The following is a 27,634-nucleotide window of genomic DNA, read 5'->3' as shown; positions in this document are numbered from 1 at the left end:
GTAAGTTAACCTGGGAGTCTTCCTCGAGAACTCCTGTCCTTCTTCACCTCTGTTGTTTGAGCCTTCTCCCTATTTAGATAATAGTCTGCACTATTGTTCCTTTTACCAAAATGCATTATCATACATTTCCCAACACTGTACAGATGTCCCCTGCTTTTCGAACGTTCGCTTTACGAAACTTCACTGTTACGAAAGACCTACATTAGTTCCCTGTTTTCGCTAACAGAAGGCGTTTTCACTGTTACGAAAAAAGGCAGCGTGCGGAAAAAGCGTGCGATAAAAGGCAGCGCGTGCCCTAAGCAGCCACTCTCCCCCGGATTCGGAACGGCATTCTCGCCGCCTTTGCCTTAACACATGCCTGTGAGCAGCCATTTGCAAGATGAGTTCTAAGGTATCGAAAAAGCCTGAAAGAGCTCGTAAGGGTGTTACACTTAGCGTAAAACTGGACATAATTAAGCGTTTCGATCATGGTGAACAAAGTAAGGACAAAGTGAGTTTGGCTTATGGAAGTTGACAAAGATGATGTTGAAGAGATTTTGACATCCCATGACCAAGAACTGATAGATGAAGAGCTGATGCAATTGGAAGAAAAAAGGATAACAATTGAAACGGAATGAGTAATGATAAAGTATGACTTTAATTTTGAAAAGGTACGTCAGTTTAGTGCATATTTGCGAGATGGTTTGAGTTCTTACGAAGAACTGTATGATAGAAAAATGCGCGAGGCTCAGCAGTCAAGCAAACCTTCCACATCAGACGACAAACCTCGACCTTCGACATCGAGGCAGGCAGAGATAGAAGAAGATGACCTGCCTGCCCTGATCAATGATGAGATGACACCCCAGTGTCCCATCACCCCATCCCCCAGGTTGCGGACAGATACCGATTCGCAGAGAATGCAGCGGTAGCTAGGAGGCACCCAGCACGTCTTTAAGAAAAAAGCCGAAATAAACAAGCTAATTAATTAGGTGCCGCCCGGCACGTAATTGTCGGCCCAGATCAGGGGCAACTGCTGATTGCGTCGCCTCTGATCTAGGCTGACAATGACGTGTTGGGCGGCACTTAATTAATTAGCTTGTTTATTTCGGCTTTTTTCTTAAAGATGTGCTGTGTGCCTTCCGGCTACCGCTGTACCCCTGCATGCTTTGCGGATTGGTATCGGTTCGCTGCCTGGAGGGTGGGGGCCACTGCACCACCCAAACTCTGACGACTCAGCCTAACATACCATCATCAGTGTGCTCGGCGCTGTCCCAATTCCAGTAAGTGATACTACACTGTACATACATTATTTCAACTTTATATCGACTGTGTATTTTTATATGTTATTTGGTATGAGTTGGCAGCTTCATAGCTTAAATGTTACTGGAGAGCGCTTGCGCCGCGTTTTTGCCAACAGTGCTTGCGTGAGATTTCTGCTACGGAGAACAGTTCAGGCAATGATTGTGGAAAAATATTTCTACTTTATATGGGCTGTGTATTTATCATATCATTCCTGCTTTTACTGTATGTTACTGTTATTTTGGGTTTTATGTGTTATTTGGCATGATTTGGTAGGTTATTTTTGGGTCTGCAAACGCTCACAAACTTTTCCCATATAAATAAATGGTAATTGCTTCTTTGCTTTACGACATTCCAGCTTGTGAACCGTTTCATAGGAATGCTCTACCTTCGGATGGCGGGGGAAACCTGTATTCAATTTGAAACCTTTTTGCCCATTCTTCCAATTTGTCTAAGTCCTGCTACAACTGCATTGCTTCCTCAGCACTACCTGCCCCTCCGTCTATCTTTGTCTTATCCACAAACTTTACCACAAAGCCATCAATTCCATTATCCAAATCATTGACAAACAATGTGAAAAGTAGCGGTCCCAATACTGACCCCTGAGGAGCACCACTACTCACTGGCAGCCAACCAAAGGCTACCTCTATTCTCACTTGCTGCCTCCTGCCTGTTCGCCATGCCTCTATCCATGCCAGAATCTTTCCTGTAACGCCATAGGATTTTATCTTGTTAAGCAGCCTCATGTGTGGCACCTTATCAAATGATTTCTGAAAATCCAAGTAAATGACATTCACTGCCTCTCCTTTGTCAACTCTGCTTGTTATAAATCATGGCTGATTTATTATCCCTCTCAACCCCCTTCTCGTGCCTTCTCCCCATAACATTTGACACCCTGACTTAACAAGAACCTATCAACGCCTGCTTGAAATGAACTCAATGACTTGGCCTCTACAGCTATTTCTTGCATTACTGCCCTGAGAATCAATCCTCAACTGTCGCAACCAACCTTGATCCCCACTTACCAATTGACCAGTGTTCTTTCACACCATGCAGTCATTCTGTGTCAGTGTTTGGGGAGTAGAGGGAATCTAGTGATATTATATTCAGGCATACTGATGATATGAAGCCTAGTGACTGGTGGTTCTGAAGAGGATGCAGAAAAACTTATAAGCATATAAATGAAAAGTCAAAAACCGAAGATATTTGAAACCTGAAATGGCCAGAAGTTCTCTGCAGGTCAGAAGTAGCTCTGGAGAGTGAAACAGTTGAAATTTCCCATTGATGATTGGTTTGTGTGAATGGCCAAGAACATGGCAAGTGGAATATTATAAGAATTTATCCACTTTTTGCAAGGGGAAAAATAATAAATAGGCATTTTTTAAAGTGAAACTTTTGCAGTGGCCTGGGTGTCCCTGAACGTGAATCACTGAAAGTTAATATGCATTTACAACAAGCTACCAGGAAGGCAACAATTATCTTGCCCTTTATTGTCAGAGGATTGGTATGCAAAATTAAAGATGTGCTGGTGAAATTATTTTGAACTGTGGCCTGACTGCACCCTGAGTATCGTAGGCTCACACAATGTACTTGTAATTGAGGGAATGCAGCAAGAATTAAGCCGGTTGATACCGGAAATGGACTGGTTACACAGGAGGGATTAGGCATCTAAACTCTATAGTGTTAAAAGGTGATCTCATTGATACATACAAAATTCCTATTTGCCTTAATAACGTCAATGCAACTATGATGCATTTCCTGACCGGTTGGTTCTCCGATCACTATTGCTGCACACTGCTCCATAGATGGCCAAGTTTTTACCTCTCAAGTAGGTTATTTCTGTAAAGTCCCAAGTAATGGCAGTGCCACAGCACAGAATTGCTTAGAAAGGATGTGCAATTTTTAAAAATCTGTTCTGCTGACTGTGAAATCAGAATGATTGAACCAACCAAACTGTGCTTAATTACAGGTGGAAGAATATAATGGTCACATTTTCAAATCAACACAGTACAGTATCCCTACCTATTGTGAATGTTGTTCTTCTCTCATCTGGATGATGGAAAGAGCTTGTGTCTGCAAGCGTAAGTTCCCAGAGGGTATTGCAGAAAAATTTAACACATCAAAGAGACTTTTTGTTACAGAAATTGCATTCTTGTTCATTGATTCCTCTTCTACCATTTCCACTTAATTGTTGTCTGCAATCCATTTAACTGCTTCGACAAAACTACTTGCAGTGTTCACTGAAGTGGCTTACTAACCCTGCCTGGTAACTAGTTTCAGAGGAAAATATTCCAGTTATTTTTCCCATCATATTGTAACTCCCTAATTACTAAATGTCCCTGATTTATCTGTATTGATGCTGGTGGGAAGTTTGGCAGCCTCTTAACACGTTTTGCTGTTTTGCAGTTATAGTTTAATCGATTTCGTGATTCTGTATGTAGGATCATATGAGTAAGTGAGCCTGCTTTTGTTTTCCAGTGTGTAGATATGCTTGCCATAAAAAGTGCTGCTTGAAAACCAACATCAAATGCTCCAAAAAGGTATGAAGTTTTATTTTATTTTTAGTTCGTTTGGCAACACTGCGCGGAACAGCACCTTTGGACCACGCTGCCCCAGCATCCCCGACAAGCCCAATTTAACCCTAACTGAATCATGGGACAATTTACAATGATCAGTAAACAGGTACATCTTTGGACTGTGGGAGGAAACTGGAGCACCTGGAGAAAACTCACACGTTCCACAGGAAGGACGTACAGATTACGGACAGATGATGCCAACACCCTGAGCTGTAATAGTGTCGCTTAACTGCCACACTACTGGCATAATTTTGAATCTTTTTAATGGTGTGCTATGTAAGTGTCAAGTTTGCATTATTAAATAATAATCATTGTTTAGGGAAAGTCATAGTCATACAGTACGGGAGCAGACTCTTTGGCCCATCATGCACATGCTTGACTCTCAAATACCTGAATATACTAATGTCATTTACTTGTTCTTTATCAGTAGCCTTGTACACCTTGTCAATTCAAGTGCTTGTCTAGATACTTTTAAAATGTTGTGAGAATACCTGCCTTCACCTCAAGTAGATTACAACTAGAATATAGATCATAGAACATTACAGTACTATACAGGCCCTTTGGCCCATCATATTGTGCTGGCATTTTAATCTACTCTAAGATCAATTTCATCCTTCCCTCCCACATCACCATCATTTTTTCTTTCATCCATTTGCCTACCTGAGTTTCTTCAATGTCCCTAATGTATCTGACTCTACCACCACCCCAGTACAGAGAGGGGGAGAGACAGAGAGACTTGATATCCCCCAAGTGAAAAAATATTTCCTCAGATCCCTTTAACGCTTTCAATTATATAAAAACCTGTAAGTAGTAAGTGTAGAGGGCATACATTTGTCACGATCTATGGTACTGGTTTAGTCAACACTCCTTTATGTTACAAAAAGAGAAAACAATTTAAATCTGCAAAAGTTTGTTTTTAATTAGAAGAAGAATTAAAAGCCTTGATTGTAAGTGAAACTAATTTGAAAATTAAGAGTTCCTATAAATTACACTGTTAGCATGGCTGTTATAACAGCTCAATAATTCATTTTCATAAAAAGGGAATTACCTCCAAACTCCAGTTTCAGCACAATAATTGTAATGAGTGCCTGTTCCATTCTGTATTAGCATAGCCCCAAAACACTGGAGTCAGCCAGAAAATCAGTGTCAGAGCTGTCAAGGACTTGACCAACATAGCTTGGTTTTGTGATCAATGTTTGGACCAAAGCTGTGATGATATTGGATCCAAGTAATGCAACTGAAGTCCACGCTGGGCATCTCGAGCAGGTTCTTGTGAGTGAGTGCTGTTTAGTGGCGCTATTGATGACGCCACTTGGGTCTGAACAGTGTTACTGCCACACATCCGCAGTGACTCAGGTCCGATTTTGACCATGGTGCTGTCTGTGGAATTTGAGTATTTTCTCTTTGACTGCATGAGCACTCTTGTTTCCTCCTACACCTCAAATACACGTTAGGTCAACTGATATTAAGCTGCCATTAGTGTAGGTGTGTAGCTGAAAATCTGGGAAGTGAATTCAGTTCTGATCAACAAAAGCAAGATTTTTCTTTGGCATACTTATCTAAGATGTGCGCATGTGTGTGGCCAATGACTTGGGATGAAAAAGGTTTCTGTTTGCCCCAGTCCCTTTCTCTCCACAGAATTACAGATGATAAAGTCAGATTTAAACCCAGGTGTCTGGATTCTGGGTCCCGGCTTCCTTTGTTGATCAGCTTCACCACCATCAACAGTGAAGGAACTTTTTCCTGATGTTTTGATTCTCTTGTTGCCCCACAGATGTCAGTTCACCTTTTAAGTACTTCCGGAATTTTATATTTTTCTTTCTATTTTCTCCCATCCTGCCCAAAACCATTGATTTTGGAAGGCTAATTATACATTGCTGTATTGGTCATGCTATTCTTTGGATGGTGAGCACTGGCAGACACATGTTAATTTAATGCCTATATAAGCACAACTATGTTCTTTGTCACTTGCGTACAACTGCATTATTCTGAAGACCTGTGGCTGGTTTATTACTTTACTTCTCCACCACTCGGACCATGCTCTTTTCTTACTGCTGCCATCAGGAAGGAGGTACAGGAGCCTTTAAGTACCATACCACCAGGGTTCAAGAACAGTTATTACCCTATAACCATCAGACTCCTGAACTAGTGTGGATAACTTCACTCACCTCAACATTGAACTGATTCCACAACCTATGGAGTCACTTTCAAGGACTTTACATCTCATGTTTTCAATTGTATGTATGCATGTATTCGATAGTGTACTTGCTCAGTTTGTCTTCTTTTGCACATCAGTGGTTTGTGTGTCGTTTTTCTTTGATTCTAAGGTGTTTCTTGGTATCTACTTTGAATGCCCACAAGAAAATGAATCTCGGGGTAGTATATGATGACATATACATATTTTGATCATCATCTTTGAACTATGTACAGTATATTGTCTGATATGTACACTACAATATTCTGAAGGTCTGTGGCTGGTTTATTATTTTCTATCCATGACTGCTGAGACTTGTTATAGTTCCATTGGCAGTTGAGTTAACAGACTGCAGGTGAAAGTTTGAGTTTTCTCCTTATTGCAGCAAGGTTGTGTATTGGTTAACGTAACACTACTACAGCGCAAGTAACCCTGGTTCAATTCCTGCATGGGTTTCCTCCCACATTCCAAAGATGTATTGCTTAGTAGGTGAATTGGTCACATGGTGTAATTGAGTGGCATGGGATCATTGGGCTGGAAGGGCCTGTTACAGTGATGTATCTGAATAAATCAATGACTTGTTTGAGACTGGACGGCGCATATTTGATTCATTTGGAGCATTTGAACACAACACATTCAGCTGCTCTATGGCCTGACCCTTTTTTTTTATTAATGCAGTATGAACCTGAGCTATCATCTCGGCAGTTTGGAGTGGAAGTCTCTCGTCTAACCAATGACGAGAGGACAGTGCCACTTGTGGTGGAGAAGCTAATCAATTACATTGAAATGCATGGCCTGTACACTGAGGGAATTTATAGGAAGTCAGGATCGACCAACAAAATTAAGGAGTTGAAACAAGGCCTGGACACAGGTAAGGAATACCGACCAATGGAGTGCATGTAGTGACAGATTCCTTGTGTATCTGTGAATTTATAAGGAAATTTCTATACCTGAGAATTGTTTGATTTCAAGCATTATAACACCTATTAATAATGACAGGGTACATTTCAGTATTTTATTTTTGCTAGTTGAAAATTATACAAATGTGATTACATTTTGGGAGCACTTCACCATGTGGACTGGAAGAAAGCTCACCATTCCCTTCAGAATGGTAGTGGAGATGTGTACTAAATACTGCACTATAAGTCTACAAACCTCATAGTTTCATTCGTACAAGGTTGAGAGGGAATTACACGACAGCTGTTCTGGAACTGACTGTAATTTTTCTCTGCAGATATTAACAGCATGAATTTGGATGAGTATAGCATTCACGTTATTGCCAGTGTGTTCAAGCAGTGGTTGCGAGATCTTCCTAACCCTCTAATGACCTATGAACTTTATGATGAGATTCTGCGTGCAATGGGTAAGTACAGGTTTTAATCCCAGTTCTCCATGGATTACAGAAATGGATAGAATCATTTTGTACAATATAAGAATTCTATTTAAAAGGAAACTGTTTAGTACCTAGTCTTTTCCAGTAGACTAGTAATACTGCATTGATTGATTCTTTGTGTCAGTAAAATAAATTTCTGGGTGAGTGGGATGTATAATGTTGCCTCAGTTAGTTGGACTTTGTTAAAATGAAATATTATGGGGTGAAGTCCAATATATTTCTGAAGAAGTAATTTTGTTGTTGGATAAAGTGTTGAGTGAAGGTTCCATCAGGTGTTTCAGGATATGGCCATAAAAATGATATTGTAGTGTATCATTTTACATTTACTGTCCCTTTGATAACGGTTTTTCACAGTTTGCTCTTGGGCTGAGTATGAAGAAAGAATCTGAGCAGAAGAGAAGGAATAGAAGAGAGAGGAGTCAAAAACTCAGAGGGAGGTTTTAAACTACTGAGTTTAAGATGACAATTCTAGATTAAAGGTACCAAGACAAATACTTAATGACTGTCAGTGTTACGTATATTTGAGGAGATTGAGTGTATGGAGAGAAGCACTGAATCAGTGGAAAATTGTTTAGTACAGTTGAGATTTTGGAAAAAGCTTTTGAAGGTTGGACTGTGATTGGACTGAGGAACTAGGTTAATATTGAATAAATCATTTTGAGAATAAAAAAGCAGCAAGCTCTCTCATTTTGGATAAGATTTTTGCTTCAGTGAATGCCATTGAGAGATTGATTGTTAAAGAAAATGTTGTTTTGTGCAAAAAATCTTGCTTTGTGGGACGGCACAGTAGTGTGGCAGTTAGCATAACACTTTACAGTGCCAGCATCTCAGGTTCAGTTCCTGCCACTGTCTGTAAGGAGTGGGTCTCTTCCAGGTGTTCGGTTTCCTCACCCAGTCCGAAGATATGGCCTGTGATTAGGCAGGGAGTTAAATAGGTGAGTTGCTGGGCAGTGCAGCTCGTTGGGCCAGAAGAGCCTGTTCTGCACTGGATCTTGAAATAAGTAAATAAATAAAAATGGGTGCCTTGCTTGTGTTACAGCAGTGGCTAGACTTCAAAAGCAGCCATGACACTGGAACAGTTTTGGATCCAACTCTTGCTTTTCACAGATTCAGCAAAATGCCATTCCATCCTCTCTCCTCATTCAAGACCATTTCTTAAAGATGATTTCATTAATGATCATTTCTTTAATCAGGACTTGCAAGTTAGTAGTATAAAAATGGTTAATTCTCCACTTCTTATCTCGGGGTAAGTGTAAATGTATTGTGCTGCTGCTTTTAATAAACTAGTTCATCACACACCACAAATAGCACCTAGAGTCATAGGGTGGTAGAGTGCAGAAACGGGCTCTCCGGTTCATCAAGTCCATGCCAAACTATTATTCTGCCTAGTTCCATCAACCACATCTGAACCTAGGCCTCCATACCAACCCTGTCGATGTATCTATCCAAATTTCTCTGAAATGTTGAAATAGAACCCATATCCACCCCTTCTTGTTCCACACTCTCGCCAACCTCTGAGTGAAGGTCACCCTCACATTCTCCTTAAATATTTCACCTTTCACCCTAAACCTATAACCTCAAGGTCTAGTTTTACCCAACCTCATAATTTTGTGTTGTTCTGTCAAATCTCTCTTTACTCTCCTATGCTCCAGGGAATAAAGACCTAACCTGGAATCTTCTTGATCTGTTTGGTGAAGAATTTTAGAATATGTTAATAGAATTTGTCGTAATTGCAATTCTCTAGTCCTGATACGTGCTTACAATGTGGCTTTTGCAGAGTTAAAAGTTGTTTTCTTTGTTCATAGGTCTACAAGACCGAAAGGAAATGATTCAAGGTGTTTATTCAATAATTGATCAGTTGTCGCGAACTCATATCAACACACTGGAGCGACTCATCTTTCACCTTGTGAGGTAACTATTTAACTATGTGTCAGGATTTGGGTATTTTAATTCTTCAGGAAAGAATTATATGAAGTAGATCACTTTTTGAAAGATCAGGGATTGAAGATTATGGGGAAGTTGTGCAGAAGAAGAATGAAACCTAGGACAGATTAGTCGACACCATACTGAATGGTTTTATTCTTAGTGGCTTTTTCATAAGTTTCTGAGAACTGAATTGTTTTCTGGAACATTGCAGAGGGCAGCTAGGAGTTAACCAAAATGTTATATTTTATGTAACTGAGTTTCTAATGGACTGTCATTGCAGTTTTTTGGGTAAATGGGCTATAGTGTGCCATGAAATTCCAGGCACTCTTTGCCAAACTTCTGAGACTAATTGCCAGCAGGTTTCAGGATTTGGGCAGAAATCCTGGCCAAGCTTTGCTGCTGCTTTTTGTGGCTGGTCTTCTCAAAAGTCCAGTAGCAGTGAATGATTTACTAGATTTCCCAGCACAGATGTTGGGACTCCTGCCTGTAGAACCGATGCCACGTCTGACCTGATGAAGGATCCATAGACTCCTGAAGTGTTCGATGCAAATTACTGAAAGTTAATAAGCAAGTACATCAAGCAGAAAGGAAAGCAATCAGTACGTTGACCCTGTCTGCTTGAAAATTTATAGTATGTGGAAATAGGCATAATATGCACAAAAAAACTAAGCAAGGAAAGGCCATTCAGCCCTTCAGGCCTGTTCTGTATTTCAATATAATCACAACTAATCATCAATCTAAATACAATTATGTCTGCTCTCATGCACCAAGGTGCTCGTTTCATTTAGGAATTTATATATCTTCCTCTTTGATACAACCTACAGACTCATTTTCAAAGATTTTACAACTCGTGTTCTCAGTATTATTTATTTACTTTTTTATTATTTGTACAATATGTCTTATTTTGAACTTTGGTTGTTTGTCAGTCTTTATTATTTATAGTTCTCAGTTTGTTTTTACAACCTCAGAATATGGGGGCATCCACCTAGAACGGAGATGTGGAGAAATTGCTTTACCCAGAGGGTCGTGAATCGGTAGAATTGATTGCCACAGATGGCTGTAGAGGCCAAGTTATTGGGGATATTTGAAGCTGAGCTGGATAGGTTCTTGATTAATCAGGGTGTCTAAGGTTACAGAGAGAAAGCAAAGGAATGGTGTTGAGAGGGATAATAAATCAGCCAAGCTGGAATGGTGGAACAAACTTAATGGTCTTATTCTGTTCTATGTCTTATGGTCTTTCATAAATTCTGTTTTATTTCTTTATTTTCCTGTAAATGCCTGCAGGAAAATGATTCTCAAGGTAGACATATTATATACATACTTTGATAAATTCACTTTGACTTTGCAACACACACAAAATGCTGGAGGTGCTGAACAGGTCAGGCAGCATCTGTGGAAATGAATAAACAGTTGAAATTTGGAGCTGAGCCCCTTCTTCAGGACTGGAAAGGAAGGGGAAAACACCAGAATAAAAAGCTGAGGGGGGAGGTGGGGAGAAGGAAGATAGCTTGAAGGTGACAGGTGAAGCCAGTTGGGGAGGAAAGATAAAGGACTGGAGGGGAAGGAATCTGATAGGAAAGGGGAGTGGGCCATAGGAGGAGGGATCTGGGAAGAAGTAATTGGCAGTTGAGAAAAGGAAAGAGACCAGAGTGGGGAATAGAAGGAGAAGGGAAGGAACTTTTTTTAACCAGAAGGAGAAATCAATATTCATGCCATCAGATTGGAGGCTACCTAGACAGAATATAAGGTGTTGTTTCTCGACCTTGAGGGTGACCTCATCTTGGCACAAGAGAAGGCCTTGGGTTGACATATTGGAATGAAAATGTTTGGCCAACAGGAAGTTCTGCTTTTGGCTGATAACAGAGGTGCTCACGAAGCAGTCCCCAATTTGCGACAGGTATCACCAATGTAGAGGATGCCATATTGGGAGCACCAGACTCAATAGACAACCCTCAGCAGATTCACGAGTGAAGTGTTGCCTCACCTGGAAGGAGTGTTTGGGCCCTGAATGGCCGTTTGCAGGGATAAGTGCCAGGAGGGAGATTGGTGGGGAGGATGAATGGACAAGGGAATCATGGTGGGAGCAATCCCTGCAGAAAGTGGAGAGGGGGAGGTAAGGATATATTTGGTGGTAGGATTCCTTTAGAGATGGTCGAAGTTGTGAAGTCTGATGTGTTGGATGCGAAGGCTCATGTGTTGGTAGTTAAGGACAAGGGGAACTCTATCACTGTTAAGGCGGCGGAAAGATGGGGTGAGCACAAATGTTTGGACAATGGAAGAGATGTGAGTGAGGGTAGCGTCTCTGGTGGAGGAAGCAAAACCCCTTTCTTTGAAGAAAGGAGGACATCTCTGATGTCCTAGAAAGGAACAGATAGGGTGGAGATGAAGGAACTGAGAAAAGGGAATAGCGTTTTTACAGGAGACTGGGTTGGAAGAACCAAGGTAACTGTGGGAATCGGTGGGTTTGTAAAAGATAATGGTTGACATTTTGTCTCCAGAGATGGAGACAAAGAGATCAAGAAAGGAGAGGGAGTTGTCAGAAATGGGTGGTGATTTTAAGGGCAGTGTGGAAGAAACAAAGTTGGTGAAACTGAGCTCCCCATGGGTGCATAAAACAGCAATGCAGTTGTCAATATAATGGAGAAAGGGCTGAGGAGCATTGCTGGGGAAGGATTGGAACGTTGACTTTGACTTTAATATATTCAGTGACTTGGCCTCCTGAGTCTCTGAATAAAGCAATTACTCCTCATTTCAGACCTAAATTCTGTGGCCCATAACAGGAAACTCTGATCCCTCAGTCTAGATACGCAGCCAAGGGAAACATCCTTCCCCACATCTTGCTTGCCTTTTTCTGACAGAATGCTCTAGGTTACAATGAGATCCTTTCTCATTCTTCTGAACTCTTGTGAATATAAACCTGGTGAACCTAATCTCTCCCACCATGACAGCCTCATCTTCCCAGGTTTCAGTCTGATGAACCTGCCCTGTAGTCGTCTATAGTAAGAATATCTTCAGCAAAAAGAGACCAAAATGGCACACGATACTCAAAGCCTATCCTGCCGAGGCCACCTATAACTCTAGCAAGATAAATTTTCCCCTATTTAAATCCTCTTGCATTTGAAGGGTAACACACAATTGGCCTTCTCAACAACTTGCTGTACACACATATAAATTTAGTGGCCACTTTATTAGGTACAGGAGTGGAACCTGCTGTGGTCTTCTGCTGCTGTAGCCCATCCACCTCAAGATTTGATGTGTTGTGAGTTCAGAGGTGCTTTTCTGCATACCATTGTTGTGTCACATGGTTATTTGAGTTACTGTCACCTTCCTGTCAGCATGAACACTCTGGCCATTCTCCTCGGAGCTCTATCAGAACTCCCGCTCACTGGATTTTTTTTGGTGTTTCTCATCACTCTCTGTAAACCCTAGAGCAGGAGTTCCCAAACTCCTTATGCCATGGACAATACCATTAAACAAAGGGTCCATGGACCCCAGGGTTGGAAACCCTGGTCTAGAGACTTGTGTATGGAAATCCCAGAGGATCAGCAGTTTTTGAGATACTCAAACCACACCATCTGGCACCAGCAGTTATTCCATGGTCAAAGTCATTTCAATCACATTTCTTCACAATTCTGATGTTTGGTCTGAACAGCAACTGAACTTGACCATGTTTGTATGCTTTTATGCATTGAGTTGCTGTCACATGATAGGCTGATTAGAAATTTGCAGTAACAGGTGTATCTAATGAGTTGGCCATGGAGTGTATTTGCTTCCAGTGACAGTATGCAAAGGAACCCAAGTCTCATTCAGTTTCACTTCTGTTTTAAATAATGGTTGCATTTGCCAACCTGTAATCTGCAGGAACACTTCCATAATCTGTAAAATTATCTCCTTTAATATTCCTGGAGGTATATTAATTGAGGACTGGGGATTTATAAACTTTGTGTGATTAATTACACCCTCGCTCTTTCTTAATTGTACTGATTTCCTTTAGCTCCTCTTCTTTAGATGTTTGGTTTCCTCACCTTTCTGGGAAGTTACTTGCATCCTCTTCTGTGAAGGCAGAATGCTTGCTTAGATTTTGTGCCATGTTTTCCATGATGAGTTCTCCCATTTCTGACTGCTAGACGTGCTTAATTTATGCAGGTTTTGTGGAAGATTTCAGAGTCCATTTTTTGTTCACTGAAAGATGGCTGTCAGTAATAATTATAGAGCTTTAGTATGATTACACCTTGAATATTGTGTATGGGTCTCATCTCCCCAGCTTGTGACAGAATGATTGAAATGGGGATCCTCTTGGTTAATTTCTGAGGTAGGGAAGTTGTTTGATGAATAGACATTTAACAGACTGGGCCTGAGTTAAAGGTTTAGAATGATGAAAGTTGATCACATTGAAAGATTCCGAATATTGGTAGAACTTGACTGGAATGTTGCAGGAAGATGTTTTACCTTGCAAATGTATCTGGAACCAGAGGCCAAAGAGGGAAAAGATAGATAGTGGCTGAAAAGAGTTCCTTTCACCATGAGCCTAATGAATCTTTGAAATTTTCTGACCAGAAGATCTGTGGTGCTTTGTTCTCCAAGTATTGAAATAGAGGTTCATAGATTATTAAATATTAAAAGATATGGGGGTTTAGTGGAAGAGTCTAGCACTGAATTGCAGAACGGCTTGAGAGACTGAACAGCCAACAATTAGTAATACAGAAACATAAGTTATATGTTGTATTTTTTAATGTTTTAATTTTTCATTTATAAGATATGTTATATGATTTTCTTTTGGAAAAATATTCTGTTGGGGACTTCGAGAAGCATCCAAAAACGTAACGCCTTTGATAGACAACAAAACTGGGGATTGGTTTTGTCTGTCAAAGCCAAGGGTCCTCTAGAAATGACCCACATTACCAGCTGACATCAGGAGAAGTGATGCCACAGTTAGTGATCCTAGATGCTCGTGAGCGTCTCCTGAATGTAGCAGTAAGAGTAAGCACTGTTCAATGAGTAAAAACTCCCAGGTCTTTCAGATGGGGGCAGACGGAAATTCCCTTTTTATGTAAAAATGCTTGGTATAACTTAGTCAGTTGATTTATTGTGATATAGGCAGTCCAATGTGGTTGTGGCTGACATTAAGTATGTTTGTTTCAAACATACCTTGCAATTATTTGCCGAACTATTTGCAGCTTATTCAGACACTGATGTGTGAGATCTCTCATTGGACTGCTGATTGTGGGGTTTTGAAAGTGTGGGCGCTTAGTTGCTATTCAGACCTGACTTTTTTTTATGCCCTGCTGTTTTCTTGCTCAGCTCTAGTCTAGCAACTGCAGAGTGTTCTGGAATCTGCATAGTTTTGGGATCAACTGAAGATGGTGAAATACATTCTATACTTTCTGTTCACAATTGTCATGAAAATTTTGCACAGAAATTTACTCAAGTGTATCTGTAGTAAACTTGTTCTGGTAATGCACAACTTGAAGGAATGAATAATTTTCATAATCCGTACTTCTTTTCCATACTCTGTTTTTGTGCTGCTTTCTAGAATTGCCCTGCAAGAAGAGACCAATCGGATGTCCTCAAATGCATTGGCCATTGTCTTCGCTCCATGTATTATTCGATGTCCAGATACCACAGACCCATTACAAAGCGTTCAAGATATTTCAAAAACAACTGCGTAAGATTACTTCCATTTCTTAACATTAAAGTTAGATATATAAAGAATGATTGTAATGCAGCACCGAGGCCATGAAAGCTTGTGATTGGAGAAAAGTTTAGTCTGCTTGTTCTTGGATTTTCACATTGTGATGAAAACTAATTAGACTTCAATTAAATCTTTAACATTCAGTATAGTTTTGTCAAACATCATCTCCCTTTCATAAACATATTGATTTTGTCTCGTATCATCTTGTACACAGTGATCAGAGGTGAGGCATAGACAGAGTGGACAGCCAGCAATGGCTAATGTGAGGGGTCCTAATTTTAAGGTTATTGGAGAAAAGTATAGGGAGAAATGTCTGTGGTAGGTTTTTTACACAGAGAATGGTAAGTCTGTGGAACACAATGCCAGGGGTGATGGTAAAGATGGATACATTAGGGACACTTAAGAGATTCTTAAATGGGCAGATAATGAAAAGAAAAAGGAGGGTTACATGGGAGGGAAGGATTAGATTGATCTTAGAGTAGGTTGAAGGGTTGGCACAACATTGTGGATTGACGAGCCTGTGATGTACTGTTATATATTCTATGTAAGTGCTCTGTTATCAGATCCAAGTTTGAGTATGTCTAATTCTGTGATGGTCTGAAAGTGCCCTGTTATCATTTCCTTTATAATAGACTGTAGAATTGTTCCTAATACTGGTGCAACCCTCTCACCAGGCTTGTATACAAACTTGGCTCGATAGCTAGTTTTGCTAGTAGCCACGTGACTCAGCAGTGAGAAGGCCACCTTTATGTCTAGGTCAGTATGATTTGGAGTTCAACCAAACAGGAAAGTTGGGGAGTTCTGATTAATGGAACCTCGATTTGAGCAAATGCTGTGTAAGTACTGCCCATACAGAATTACCGGTCGCCAAGAAATGACAAATCATATACTAAGTATATTTACCAATTTCAGCTTTATCAAACAGTCATTAAGATAAAGAAAATGAAGAAAAAAAATAAAAGGGCCCATTACAGTTAGATCAGTCTAAATGGGTACATGGCCATTAGAGTTTATCTCTTCCAAAAGCTGGATATAACTGTTACTCACTGTGCTGAATTCTAATCATCAGTCACCAGTAGAACTTCTGATCGTGGACTCTTTTGTCTCACGAATTACTCCTTGCAATAGCGTCTTCCCATCAGGTCGAATCCTTAAGGGCATCTTGCCAATCTTCCCTTCTCCACAACTCCCAGCAAAAGATCACGAAACCTGCCCCTATCCGTCACAAATCTCTCTCCTACCCAGTTCTCTCTAGAACCTTCTCTCGATCCCACCAACATGATTGACTAACACCACATTCCTAAACTGAAGTACATGGCTCCTTAACTTTAGCAGAAACCAAAATATTCTACCAGCAGGACACACTGCTTTAACAGAAAACTACTGAAGTGAAATACCTCACAGCGTAGCAGTAGAAATCTTAGCCAGGACATAAACTGGTAATGATCCAGCCTGCTGTTCCAGGTTTTCTCTTCTTCTGTATTTTTTAAATAATGGGAATACATTTACCACCTTCCAATCTGAAGGAACCATTCCACAATCTCCAGAATGACAACCATGCAGTCTATCATTATTGTACTGTGGATTGCAGTCTATCAGCCCTGGGGATTTGTCAACTTAATACTAATATTAATGTTCATTTAATTCCTTCTTTCATTTTGACTCGTTGTTCCCCAGCATTTTGGGAAGATATCTGAGCCTCCTTTGTGAAGCTGAACCTGAAAATTTGTTAAATTGCTGTGCAATTTATTTTGTGACTCTATGGGACCTCATTTTGTCCAGTCTTTTGACTTTTTTCTAGATTTCATGGCCTTCTTTTACGTTCTTTACAAATTTACCCTCATTCTTTGTTCTTTTTGTCTCACAGCAGACTCTTGGGGTTTTTTTTTTGCAGATTCTGAGTGGATTGATAGAATTTAATCCACAAATATTTGCAATTATGAAATACTCAAATATTGAGGATACAGTTTGAAAAGTAATTTAAGAGTAAATGAAGAGCAGGACTTTTGCATGCAAAAGTTGAGTTATGTGAGTTCTTAAATCATTTAATGTGTGTTTCTGGAGGATGAGAAAGAATTTGGAGAGGTGACCAAAAAAAAGATTAGTAGAATGGAATTGATTTTATTTCCCATATTTCAAATGTTCCACACTTCCTTGGTGAGAAATGATTTAAAAATAGATCACTTCAATCACACAGTAATCTTCTCCACAGGTGTGTGGAACTGATAATTGTGGAACAAATGAACAAGTACCGAGCACGTCTAAAGGACATTAGCAGCCTGGAGTTTGCAGAGAACAAAGCCAAGAATAGGTTGTCACTCATCCGGCACTCAATAGTAAGATGTTTTAACTTGAATTTTATTCTGATCAATGATATTGCAATGTTGTTTCTTGTTCTTACTGAATTAAATGGAGACTTGCGTTCCATGAAAAGAAATGTAATAATAACTTGCATTTGCTAAGAGTTACAATATTTTTAAAAATCTCATGGACTCACCATGTCTACAACATCCATTATTCCCTTTGTTTTCATTTTGTCATTCTGAATAGTAAGCTTCTGTTGCCTTCCACCACTGTGCTGTTTCAGCACTCATATATGTATTCACTGTTCTAAGTTTAGTGTAATTTTGACAGTTCATTCAAGTTATTCAGTATTTTTAGGATCAACAGAAATTGATTGATCTCCCAGATTAGTCTCCTGTAATCTCCTGGTGGTTTTTGAGTTTTCATTGTGAGTTTTGGAAAGAGCGCGTTGGTGGAGCGTAATGGCTGCTTTGTGATCCTGAAGCAAATATCAATTACCTCTCGGGCTCTATTTGTACCTATTGCTTCATAATAGTTTGTAATGTGGGATTAAGTCTCAATTTCACTTCATTTGCAGAGCAGTATAAACTTAGCTTGGACAAACATTTGTGTTTGCTGTCCATAACACATAGGAGCAGAATTAGGCCATTCAGCCCCTTGAGTCAGTCTGAGTTCCGTGATTTATTATCGCTTGCAATCCCATTCTCTTACCGTCTTCCTGTAACCTTTGACACCTTAACTAATCAACAACCTATCAATCTCTGCTTTAATTCAATGGCTTGGCCTCCAGAGGTATCCATGGCAATAAATTCCACAGATTCATTACCCTCTGACTAAAGAAATACCTCCTCATCTCTGTTCTAAATGGATGTCTCTCAATTATGAGCCTGTGCTGTCTGGTCCTAGTCTAACCCCACTATGAAAAACATTTTTCCTACATCCATTCTATCCGGATCTTTCAATATTCGATGGGATTCAATGAGATTCTTCCCCCCCCCCCCAATTCTTCTACACTCCAACGAGTACAGACCTAGAGCATTCAGACTCTCCTCATATGTTAACTGTTTCATTCCTGGATTCATTCTCATGAACCTCCTCTGGACTCTCTTCAATGCCATCACATCTCAGATAAGGGGCCTTCTCAATTTCTCAGTTCTTTCATGCAGCATTGGTTCTGTTTCCTTAATGTTTTTTTAAACTGTTCATCTCAAGGCTTTGCCCCGTCACACAGTAAAACAGCACGAAAAAAGGTCCTTTGGCCCAACTCGTCCATGCCAGCCAAGATGTCCATACCAGCTGATCCCATTTGGCCCATCTCCCTCTAAACCTTTCTTATCCATGTACTTGCCCAAATTTTCTTTTAAACATTGTAAGTATACCTGCTTTTGCACCTTTCTCTGGCAGCTGGTGACATATACACACTGCCTTCTGCGTGAAAATGTTTCTCCCCTTTAAATCTTTCCTTTCACCTTCAATTTAAGCCCTCTTCTCCACTCAAGGAAAATGTAACCATCCACCTTAACCATGTCCCTCATGATTTTATATACCACTTTTAGGTTTCTTTTCAGCCGTCTCTGCTCCAAGGCAAAAAAAAAAGTCCCAGCAATCCAGTATCTCCTATAAGATGTAGGAGCAGAATTAGGCCATTTGGCCCATCGAGTCTGCTCTACCATTTCATCATGGCTGATCTATTTTCCCTCTCAGCCCCAATCTCCTGCCTTCTCCCCGTATCCCTTCATGTGCTGACTAATTAAGAATTATCAGCCACTGCTTTAAATATACATAACGATTCAACCTCCACAGCCAACTGTGGCAATGAATTCCACAGCTTCACTACTCTCTGGCTAAAGGAATTCCTCCTCATCTCCATTCTAAAAGGATACCCCTCTGTTGTGAGACTGTGTCTTCTGGACTTCGACTCTCCCACCATAGGAAACATCCTCTCCACATCCACTCTATCGAGGCCTTTCAACATTCGATAGTTTCAATAAGGTCACCCCTCAGTCTTCTGAACTCCAGTTCGTAAAAATGTTTCTCCCCTTTAAATCTTTCCTTTCACCTTCAACTTATCCCTTTTCTCCACTAGAGGAAAATGTAACCATCCATCTTAGCCATGACCTTCATGATTTTATATACCACTTTTAGGTTCCTTTTTTAGCCTCCTCTGCTCCAGGCAAAAAAAATAGTCCCAACAATCCAGAGCCGTCAAATGGTCTGCATATGCTGGAATCATTCCGGGAATCATTTTCATGAACTTCCTTTGAACCCTGTCCAATAACTCAAGCCCTCCAGTCCTGGTAACATCGTTGTGAATCTTCTGCATCCTTTTTGGTGTAATGACGTCCGTTGTTTAGCTAGGTGACCAGAACTGCACACAATACTCCATTGTATCTCACCAATGACTTGTACAGTGGCAGTCTGTCATCCCAGCTCCAGTACTCAATGCCCTGAATACAAGCATGCCAAAGGCTGCCTTCACCATCCTTTCTACTTGTGTTGCCACTTTCAGGGAACTTTGTATCTGGATCTTTGGCCCCTCTGTGTTGTATCTGTCATCTTTGACTTTTGGCACTTGTCAGGTGCTTTGTACTTTCCTGATGATGCAAGTTTCAAGAAAGCAGAAATTATACTTCCACAGAAAAGCAAATTAAGTTTTAATGCTGCCTTTTCTAAAAGCGCCCCCCCCCCCAATGCAAAAGTAATCCATAAAAGATCCAAAAATGCATCCTCAAAGAAGCAAATTTGAAGAACAATTTCTCTTTGGGTATTTTGACTTCTCCGTGTTTTACCTTATTTGGGGGTCTATTAGCACAACCTTTGTTCCATCTGGTCTGGTTAAAACTTGTGCAAAGCTGTTGGAGAAATGAAGGTTCAATGTTGACTGTCTGAGGTAGTTTGAAGCTGAGAATTTGATCACTTGTGTGTGAGACTGAGCAAAGTTCAGGTATGAAGCTTTTGCAAGTGTAAGCAATATCATCACATTAGATGTGTAATTTCACATTTGATGTGTAATTTCACATTTATGTCCTTATTCATTTTTTATGTGATGTGTATATGCACTTTTCTTCACTTAAGTACCCCTTTTTATCTGGTGTTGGGATGGCAGAGTGAGGTTCATTGGTGCATGCGTGCAGGAAAGCAAACATTAGTTTGCTGATCCATATATACAATGTCTTTCTTGTTCTGTATTATGTAATAATCAGTGTCTTGTTCTGATGGGAATCACAATATCCATGTCTTCATGGTGGTACTTATTTTTTCTACCAAATCTCTAAATCGTGTCAAATCACCCATGACATTACAGTCCTGTTTTGCATATTACTTGTTAATCTGTGTGTCTCTGTCATAGTCGTTTGCGTTGTAAGGTGCACCTAATCTTGAGAGAGTTGATTGTTTATAAAACATACCATGTCTGGTCATGGTAATTCTTTTAAAAGAATGTATAATAGTAAATCAAAGAAGTTTCAATTTAATAATAGATTTTAAGTCTCCAGCATGTTAGCAGGCAAGAGATTCCTGACAAACATTCCCTGTGTATGAGTTGATCTCAGCTGAAATCAAATTTGGGAAGCTCCAGTTATTTTCAATGTTTCTGAGTATTGCATGTTTCAAATCGGTGTGAGCTGCCCAGTGACTCAATTATGCAGGTGAGCATTGATAAAGAGGAGTTAAGATAGAGACTTAATTGATCCCAAAGGAAATTACTGTGTTACAGTAGCATTACAAGTGCATAGATATAAATATTAGAAGTCAAAAGAATAAACAAATAAGTTACCACAAACAGTCTAACAGGAGGGGGTCATTACTCCCCCAGCTAAAGGTTGACTCATTATAGAGCCTAATGGCCAAGGGTAAGAATAACTTCATATAGCGCTTTTTGGAGCAGCGCTGTTGCCTGTTAAAACTTGTGCTATCTCAATAAATAGATATTTACATGTGGTTGAGCTACTGGCAGTTCAGACTTTCAATCCAGCTGGTGTTGCCTTTATAAAGTGGAAGAGGAAAATAAGTGGGGATGGGAAGGATTCAAACTGGAAGTTGCAGGCACTTTACAGAAAAGCAGAATATTGGGTGGCGAATCTGTGGAATTCATTGCCGCAGACAGCTGAGGAAGCTAAATCATTTGGTATATTTAAAGTGGAGGTTAGTAGGTTCTTGGTTAGTCAGGGTGTCAAGTATTATGGGGAGATAACAGGAGAATGGGATTGAGAGGGATAATAAATCAGCCATGATGGAATAGTGAAGCAGACTCAATGGGCCAAATGGCTTAACTCCACTCTTTATGTCTTATGGACTAATTTGTACATTAAACAACAGAAAATCGGGGAGCAGTTAGAATGCCAGTCTACATTAACAGATTGAAACAGAGCTGACATTCTAGGTTAAAGACCTTTTCTCAGAATCTGGAAAGTAAGAAAATAAGTGAGTTTTAAATGGTAGAGAAGGGAAGAGGTCCGAAGAAGAGGGAATACTTTTTACTGACCCATAACAAAAAACACTTTCTTTCCTTTAATCTGTATGTTCCTACTGATTGCATGGTCTAACTAACCTGATCCTCTACTTTTTCGTGTTCTTTCTACTATAGAAACCAGTTATAATAGCGGTTAGATTCATGAGCATGAATCGCAGTTCGATTCCGGTAGGTAATCCTCCCTACATGTCACCAGTTCATTTCCATGATCCCATTCATCACTTGGTCGCCTGTCCCAAGCCTTGGAAATGATCTGAATGTGTGTGTTGTCTTGGAACAGAATTAAGTTATGTTCAGTGGAGTTTTGTTCTTGATTTGGAGTTGTCTACATTATTTGTATCTGTTGGCTGTTGTATTTGACTGTTAGACTTTGTTTCTGGTATGAAGGTCGCATTAATTGAAGGGTTAATAGAAAGAGAATATAAACTTACATTAAGTTGCTAGTGAAAAGCCACCGAAAGAATTGAGTCTAAATTTTAAAAAGTTTCATTCAAGTAGATTACTTTTTTAAAAAGTATAGAAAGAAGGATGAAGACACACGCTCAACATTTCAGAAACTGCTTCTTCCCCCTCACCCATCAATTTCCTGAGTGGACAATGAATCCATGCACACTACCTCAGTATTTTTGTGTTCCCTCTTTTATACTACTTATTTATATAATTATGTTTACGTGTGTGTGTGTATTTATGTGTATATATAGATATATTGTACTCTTTAAATTAGTCTTTTTGAGGAAAATTTAAGAGAGCATGCATGGTATTTGGCCATCCAGTATACAGCCCTTCTTGCCTTTGATTAACATCTTCCAGGTTTCTTCCCTAATTTTTGTAGGCTAGCATTTTACAAGGCCACTAAATTTGCCACTCTTTGAATAGCCTTGTTTATATACCAGATAATGTTAACTATTTTCCTGTGTACTGTATTAACAGAATCTTAATGTAGTTAGTATAATTCAACAAGAATCAGAGTGGCTTTCGAATGCACTTCGTCTCTACATTGCCTTGCTTAAATGTTAAGCCAAAGGCAAAGCTGAAGGATTTGCAGACAACTGAGTTAGGTAATCCATCTTTCCCTCCTCAAGTACTCACTACTGTAACCTATACATGTATCAAAAAACAGCTGGAGCACTATGGAACAAAGGCTATCTGACCGTTCAACATCTGGCCTTGGTGCTGAAGACTTGTTTACCAGACTAGCCCTGCTGTTCCAATGCATTTACAACACTGCCATATACCCAGTAAATGCTTAGTTATGGCATGTCCACAAAAAGTAAAATACATCCACTCCAGCTAATTACTGCCTATTGGTCTACAATTGACATCAGCAAAGATGTAGAGGGTGTTGTTAACAGCAATTTGAAGTGATATCTACTCAATGATGCTTAGTTTCATTTTCTTTTTTCTTGGCGTGTGCATGCGTGCGTGCGAGTCTGTGCGTGCGCGTCTGTGCATGTGCGTCTGCGTGCGTGATGTCTTTTTCATGGCTTTTTACAAGGCGTGGAATGAGAGGGAGACTGTGTGGGGCGCCACTCCTCACACAGACGTTTTTGCAGTATTTTCCTTTTATTTTACGAGGTCGAGTTGCGATCTCGACACTCAACCCAGCACGGATGGAAAGCGTACTTGGGAGTGGACACGACTAGTTTCGAACCCGGGAACCTCTGCTTCCGGGTCCGGCGCCTATGTCATTGCGCCACCAACCGGCCCACTTAGTTTCATTTTCATTAGACTATTTAGCTCCAAACATCATTACACACATGTACCAAATGTGGATAGGAGAGCTGAAGGGGAGATAGTGACTGCCCTCTCTTGCTTCAAGGCAGTGTTTGATCATCATCCATCACCTTCGCTCTACAATGTGGTGAGAAATGAGATGTGAGAGTGTTTATTTAATTCCATACATAATTCGTACTAAGTAATGAAGCAACCCAAGTTGCTTAGACCAAGGCAACGTTCATACTGCTGTTAAAAAGTTGCAAGTACAAGTGATATGTGGCTACAATTCTCTTGCGCCTTCATCAAGTTATTCCAGATCAGCATCTGGGAATGATCAGTATTGACTGAAAGCTAGACTAGACTCCATTAAGTCTATTTACCAATAAGACACAAGTTCGAATTACGATAGAATGGTTGGATCAGTATTGCTCCAATAATAGTCAAGCTGTGTACAACCAAGATAAAGAAACCCTTTGATCAGCATCCCCGTCATCTCTCTAACCGCATGTTTTCTCCACCACTCCAGATGCTAGCATGTTGCTTCCCCCTACTTTAAATGCTTGTTCACTCCTGTCTTCAGATGCTTGCTGGTTCCCTCCATCAGTCACTCCCAGTGCCAAAAATACATCACAACTTTAAGCTATCTTCTCAATAATATGCAGCATGCGAAGTACTAAAGTACCTTTGCAGCACCTTTCAAACCCGCATGTGCAGCAGATGTGAAGGACTTCAGGTTCAGGAGGCCCAGGAGAACCTGTGGTTCTCCGAGTCACACGCCATGTTGACTGGGAAATATTTTGTTGTTTCTTCATCATTGTGTTTAATTCCTCGAACTCTCTGCCTGACACTTGGGAATATAAATGAAGTAATTCAGCTGAAGGAGTGCATCAATCTAAAGTGGAGGTATTAGGGCATTCCCATGGAAACACTTGCAATGGAATAAATGTGCAATTGTGTTTGCAGAATAATTCAGGCATAAATTGAGTTTATAATATTGAAATATACTTCCAGATCATGGCTTGGTAAAAATGAAATGTCCTACAGATTTAAAACTTCGGTAAAAAGTAATCAAGTTCTACAATACCCTCTTTGACTTATTCACCAAGAGTTTGGGAATCTGTATCATGTAGACCAGTAAGATATTCATTTTCGGAATTGATAGTTTTGTGGCCAAGTTTGCAGATGATACATTGGTGTAGCAGCAGGATGAAGGAAGTTGACAGAACAACTTGGACAGAGAATAGGCAAAAGAAGTGGCAGATGGAATATAGTGTTAGGATGTGTAGTCATGCACTTTATAAGCATAGACTTTTTTTCTAAATGGGGAAAAAAATCAGAGGGGCAAATGGACTTGGAAGTCCTTGTACAGGATCTCTAAAGATTAACTTGCAAGTTGAGTTGGTGGTGAGGAAGGCAAAGGCAATGTTAGCATTCATTTCGAGAGGGCTAGAATAGAAAAGCACGGATGTAATGCAGAGGCTTTATAAGGCCTTGGTCAGACCACACTTGGAATATTGTGAGCAGTTTTGGGCCCCTTTTCTAAGAAAAGATGTGATGGTATTGGAGTGGGTCCAGAGGAGGTTCATGAGAATGATTCTGGGAATGAAAAGGTTAACATATGAGGAGCACTTGATGGCTCTGGACCGTACTTGCTGAAGTTTAGAAGAATGTAGGTGAGGATCTAATTGAAACCTATCGGATATTGAAAGTCTTAGACAGAATGGATGTGGAGAGGATGTTTCTTATAGTGCGTGAGTCTAGGACCAGAAGGCACAGCCTCAGAATAGAGGGACGTCCATTTAGAACAGAGATGAGAAGGAATTTATTTAGCCAGAGGGTGGCGAGTCTGCAGAATTCATTGCCACAGGCGGCTGTGAAGGCCGAGTCATTGAGTATATTTAAAGTGGAGGTTAATGGTTTCTTGGTTAGTCAGGGTGTTGAAGGTTACGGGGAGAATGCAGGGGAATAGATTTGAGATGGACAATAAATCAACCGTGATGGACTAATGGAGCAGACTTGATAGGCCAAATGGTCTAGTTCTGCTCCTATGTCTTTTGATTTCATTATTTGTTCTTGTTTTAGCTGTTCGCTTAGGAATCAGATTGGGGTGGGAGGTGTTGGGTTACCCTGGGATATCAGGATGAAGACTTAGCCCAATCTACATTCTGTTTGTGGTCTGTGATATCTGTTTGACTATCTATGACGTGAACATCTATGCAGATTCTGTACATTACAGCAGAAAAGTGCTATCACCAGTATTATAAACCAATAAAAATTACTTTAGAGTTGCTAAAGATAGCACAAAGGTTTGAGGTGAAATATTGGAAAAAAAATCAATGAAGGAAAAGCTGTGTAGTTTACTCAGGATCCATGGACTGTTAATATAATGTAGTTTAGTTTTATCATTGACAGCACTGATTGTCTGCTGAATGGTTTGTTTTCTTGGCAAATTCATTTACATGGAGGAGCAAAAGATACAGTAGCATTGTTGAGAATGTGAATAAATATGTTTCTGATTTCCATCCACAAATGGCTGCATTTCCCAGTGATCAACCATTTTAATTCCTATCCCCATTCACATTTTGACATGTTGGTCCATGGCCTCCTGTTCTCCCACGAGGAGGCCACTCTCAAGGTGGAGGTGCAGCACCTCATATTCCGTCTAGGTACCTCCAACCTGATGGCCTAAGCATTGATTCCTCTTCTTCCTCTTCCGTTCCCCACTCTGACCTCCTATCACCTCCCCCATGGTGCCCCTCCTTCTTACCTTTCTTCCATGGTCCTCCCTCCTACCTTTACCTTTATCTCCCAGCTTCTTTCTCCATACACCACCCCCAAACCCACCTGGCTTCACCTGTCACCTTCTAGATTGTCCTCATTCCCCTCCCTCTTCCTTCCTTTCCCAACCTAATGAAGGGTCTCAGTCCCAGACATTGACTGCTTATTCCTCTCCACAGACGTTGCTTGATCTGTTGAGTTCCTCCAGCATTTTGTCTGTGTTGTTTCTGGTTCATTTTCTCATTTACAGCAGCAAGTATTCTATTAGTCATTTCCTCAAGAAAGGGGTTTCCCTTTTGGGACCAAGATGAAAAATCTATTTGTCTATTTGGAATTCTTGGCCTCATGATTGTAGATTCACAATCATTGACTCTTTCCAAGGAAAAGATCGGTTATTATTGAGTTTGCTGGAAGGTGAAGCCGTACTCCATTCAACTAGGCAATTGGATTCTGTGGTATGATTTTATTTATTAATGCATTAAGATTAGACTGTAGGTTTTTTCATACAGGAATGGAAGCAACCTTGTATATGCATTTCAGAAATGTACATCAGGTTTTAACATTGCCTTTTGCTCCTGATCTTAATTCTTTAAATTGATAGTGTAAAGCTCAGGTGATGGTATGCTTTTCTTTTAAATATGATACGCTAGGAACTTTTTTTTGTTATATAGCAAGAGTAGTATTTGTATAGTTCTTTATAAGTCAGGCTACCTTGTATCACAGCCAGTCTTGTATGCTCCTACAAACTGCGTGGTGTTGGAATATTGTTTCTGTAGCCGTCTTCAGGATTCGTTCACCCAGCCTGATGCAGGTTTGTAATTCAGTTATCACAATGTAAGTGACTACCATTACAACAGCATTCAGATTTGTGCAATTCAATTGTTTAGAGCACAAAACCATCTTGGCCTACACCATATCTCTGCCATTTTACCAATCGCTTTATCTTTCTGCAAATAAGTTTGTTATGAGTTGCTGAAACTTTTCATGTTTTCTCTTTCTTGCTCATGCAGCCAAATGGTGGTAAAAAGGTAAATTGGTTAGTGTGTTTTGTGTGCTTGCAATGATTTTCTTCTCCTGATGATGGCCTTCAGAATGTTACACCAGCACTGTGACTACTCCAGCGCACGTGGGGGTGGGGGGGGGGTGCACCACCGCATGTTCTGCAATGCAACAAAATTCTGATCCAGAATATTGAACAAAACAATTCTCAAACCATTCTCTTTCTTTATGCTTTAGTTTGCACATTTGGTTGCATTTTTTTATTTTATGGTTTTGACATTCATTCCATCACAACAACTTTACATCA

General features: G+C 40.2%; 1 protein-coding gene across 9 annotated transcripts in view; it reads left to right on the top strand.

The window, feature by feature from the left end:
- The window catches only part of myo9aa (myosin IXAa), a 359,701-nt gene that overhangs the window by 323,265 nt on the left and 8,802 nt on the right, over positions 1-27,634 (top strand). For 8 of the 9 annotated variants that reach the window (XM_072282122.1, XM_072282124.1, XM_072282123.1 and 5 more), the window contains 7 exons: positions 3,248-3,359; positions 3,757-3,818; positions 6,727-6,919; positions 7,283-7,411; positions 9,247-9,352; positions 14,901-15,032; positions 17,272-17,395. In XM_072282122.1, the coding sequence (XP_072138223.1) occupies positions 3,248-3,359; positions 3,757-3,818; positions 6,727-6,919; positions 7,283-7,411; positions 9,247-9,352; positions 14,901-15,032; positions 17,272-17,395 (858 nt within the window). Of the gene's footprint in view, positions 1-226; positions 872-3,247; positions 3,360-3,756; positions 3,819-6,726; positions 6,920-7,282; positions 7,412-9,246; positions 9,353-14,900; positions 15,033-17,271; positions 17,396-27,634 lie in introns of those variants that run through there. The other variant, XM_072282126.1, reaches the window with a different exon arrangement.

Source organism: Mobula birostris, chromosome 18, assembly GCF_030028105.1.
Source record: "Mobula birostris isolate sMobBir1 chromosome 18, sMobBir1.hap1, whole genome shotgun sequence".
Classification (NCBI taxonomy): domain Eukaryota; kingdom Metazoa; phylum Chordata; class Chondrichthyes; order Myliobatiformes; family Myliobatidae; genus Mobula; species Mobula birostris.
The sequence above is the reverse complement of the archived record's forward strand: the minus strand, read 5'-3'. Positions and strand labels throughout refer to the sequence as shown.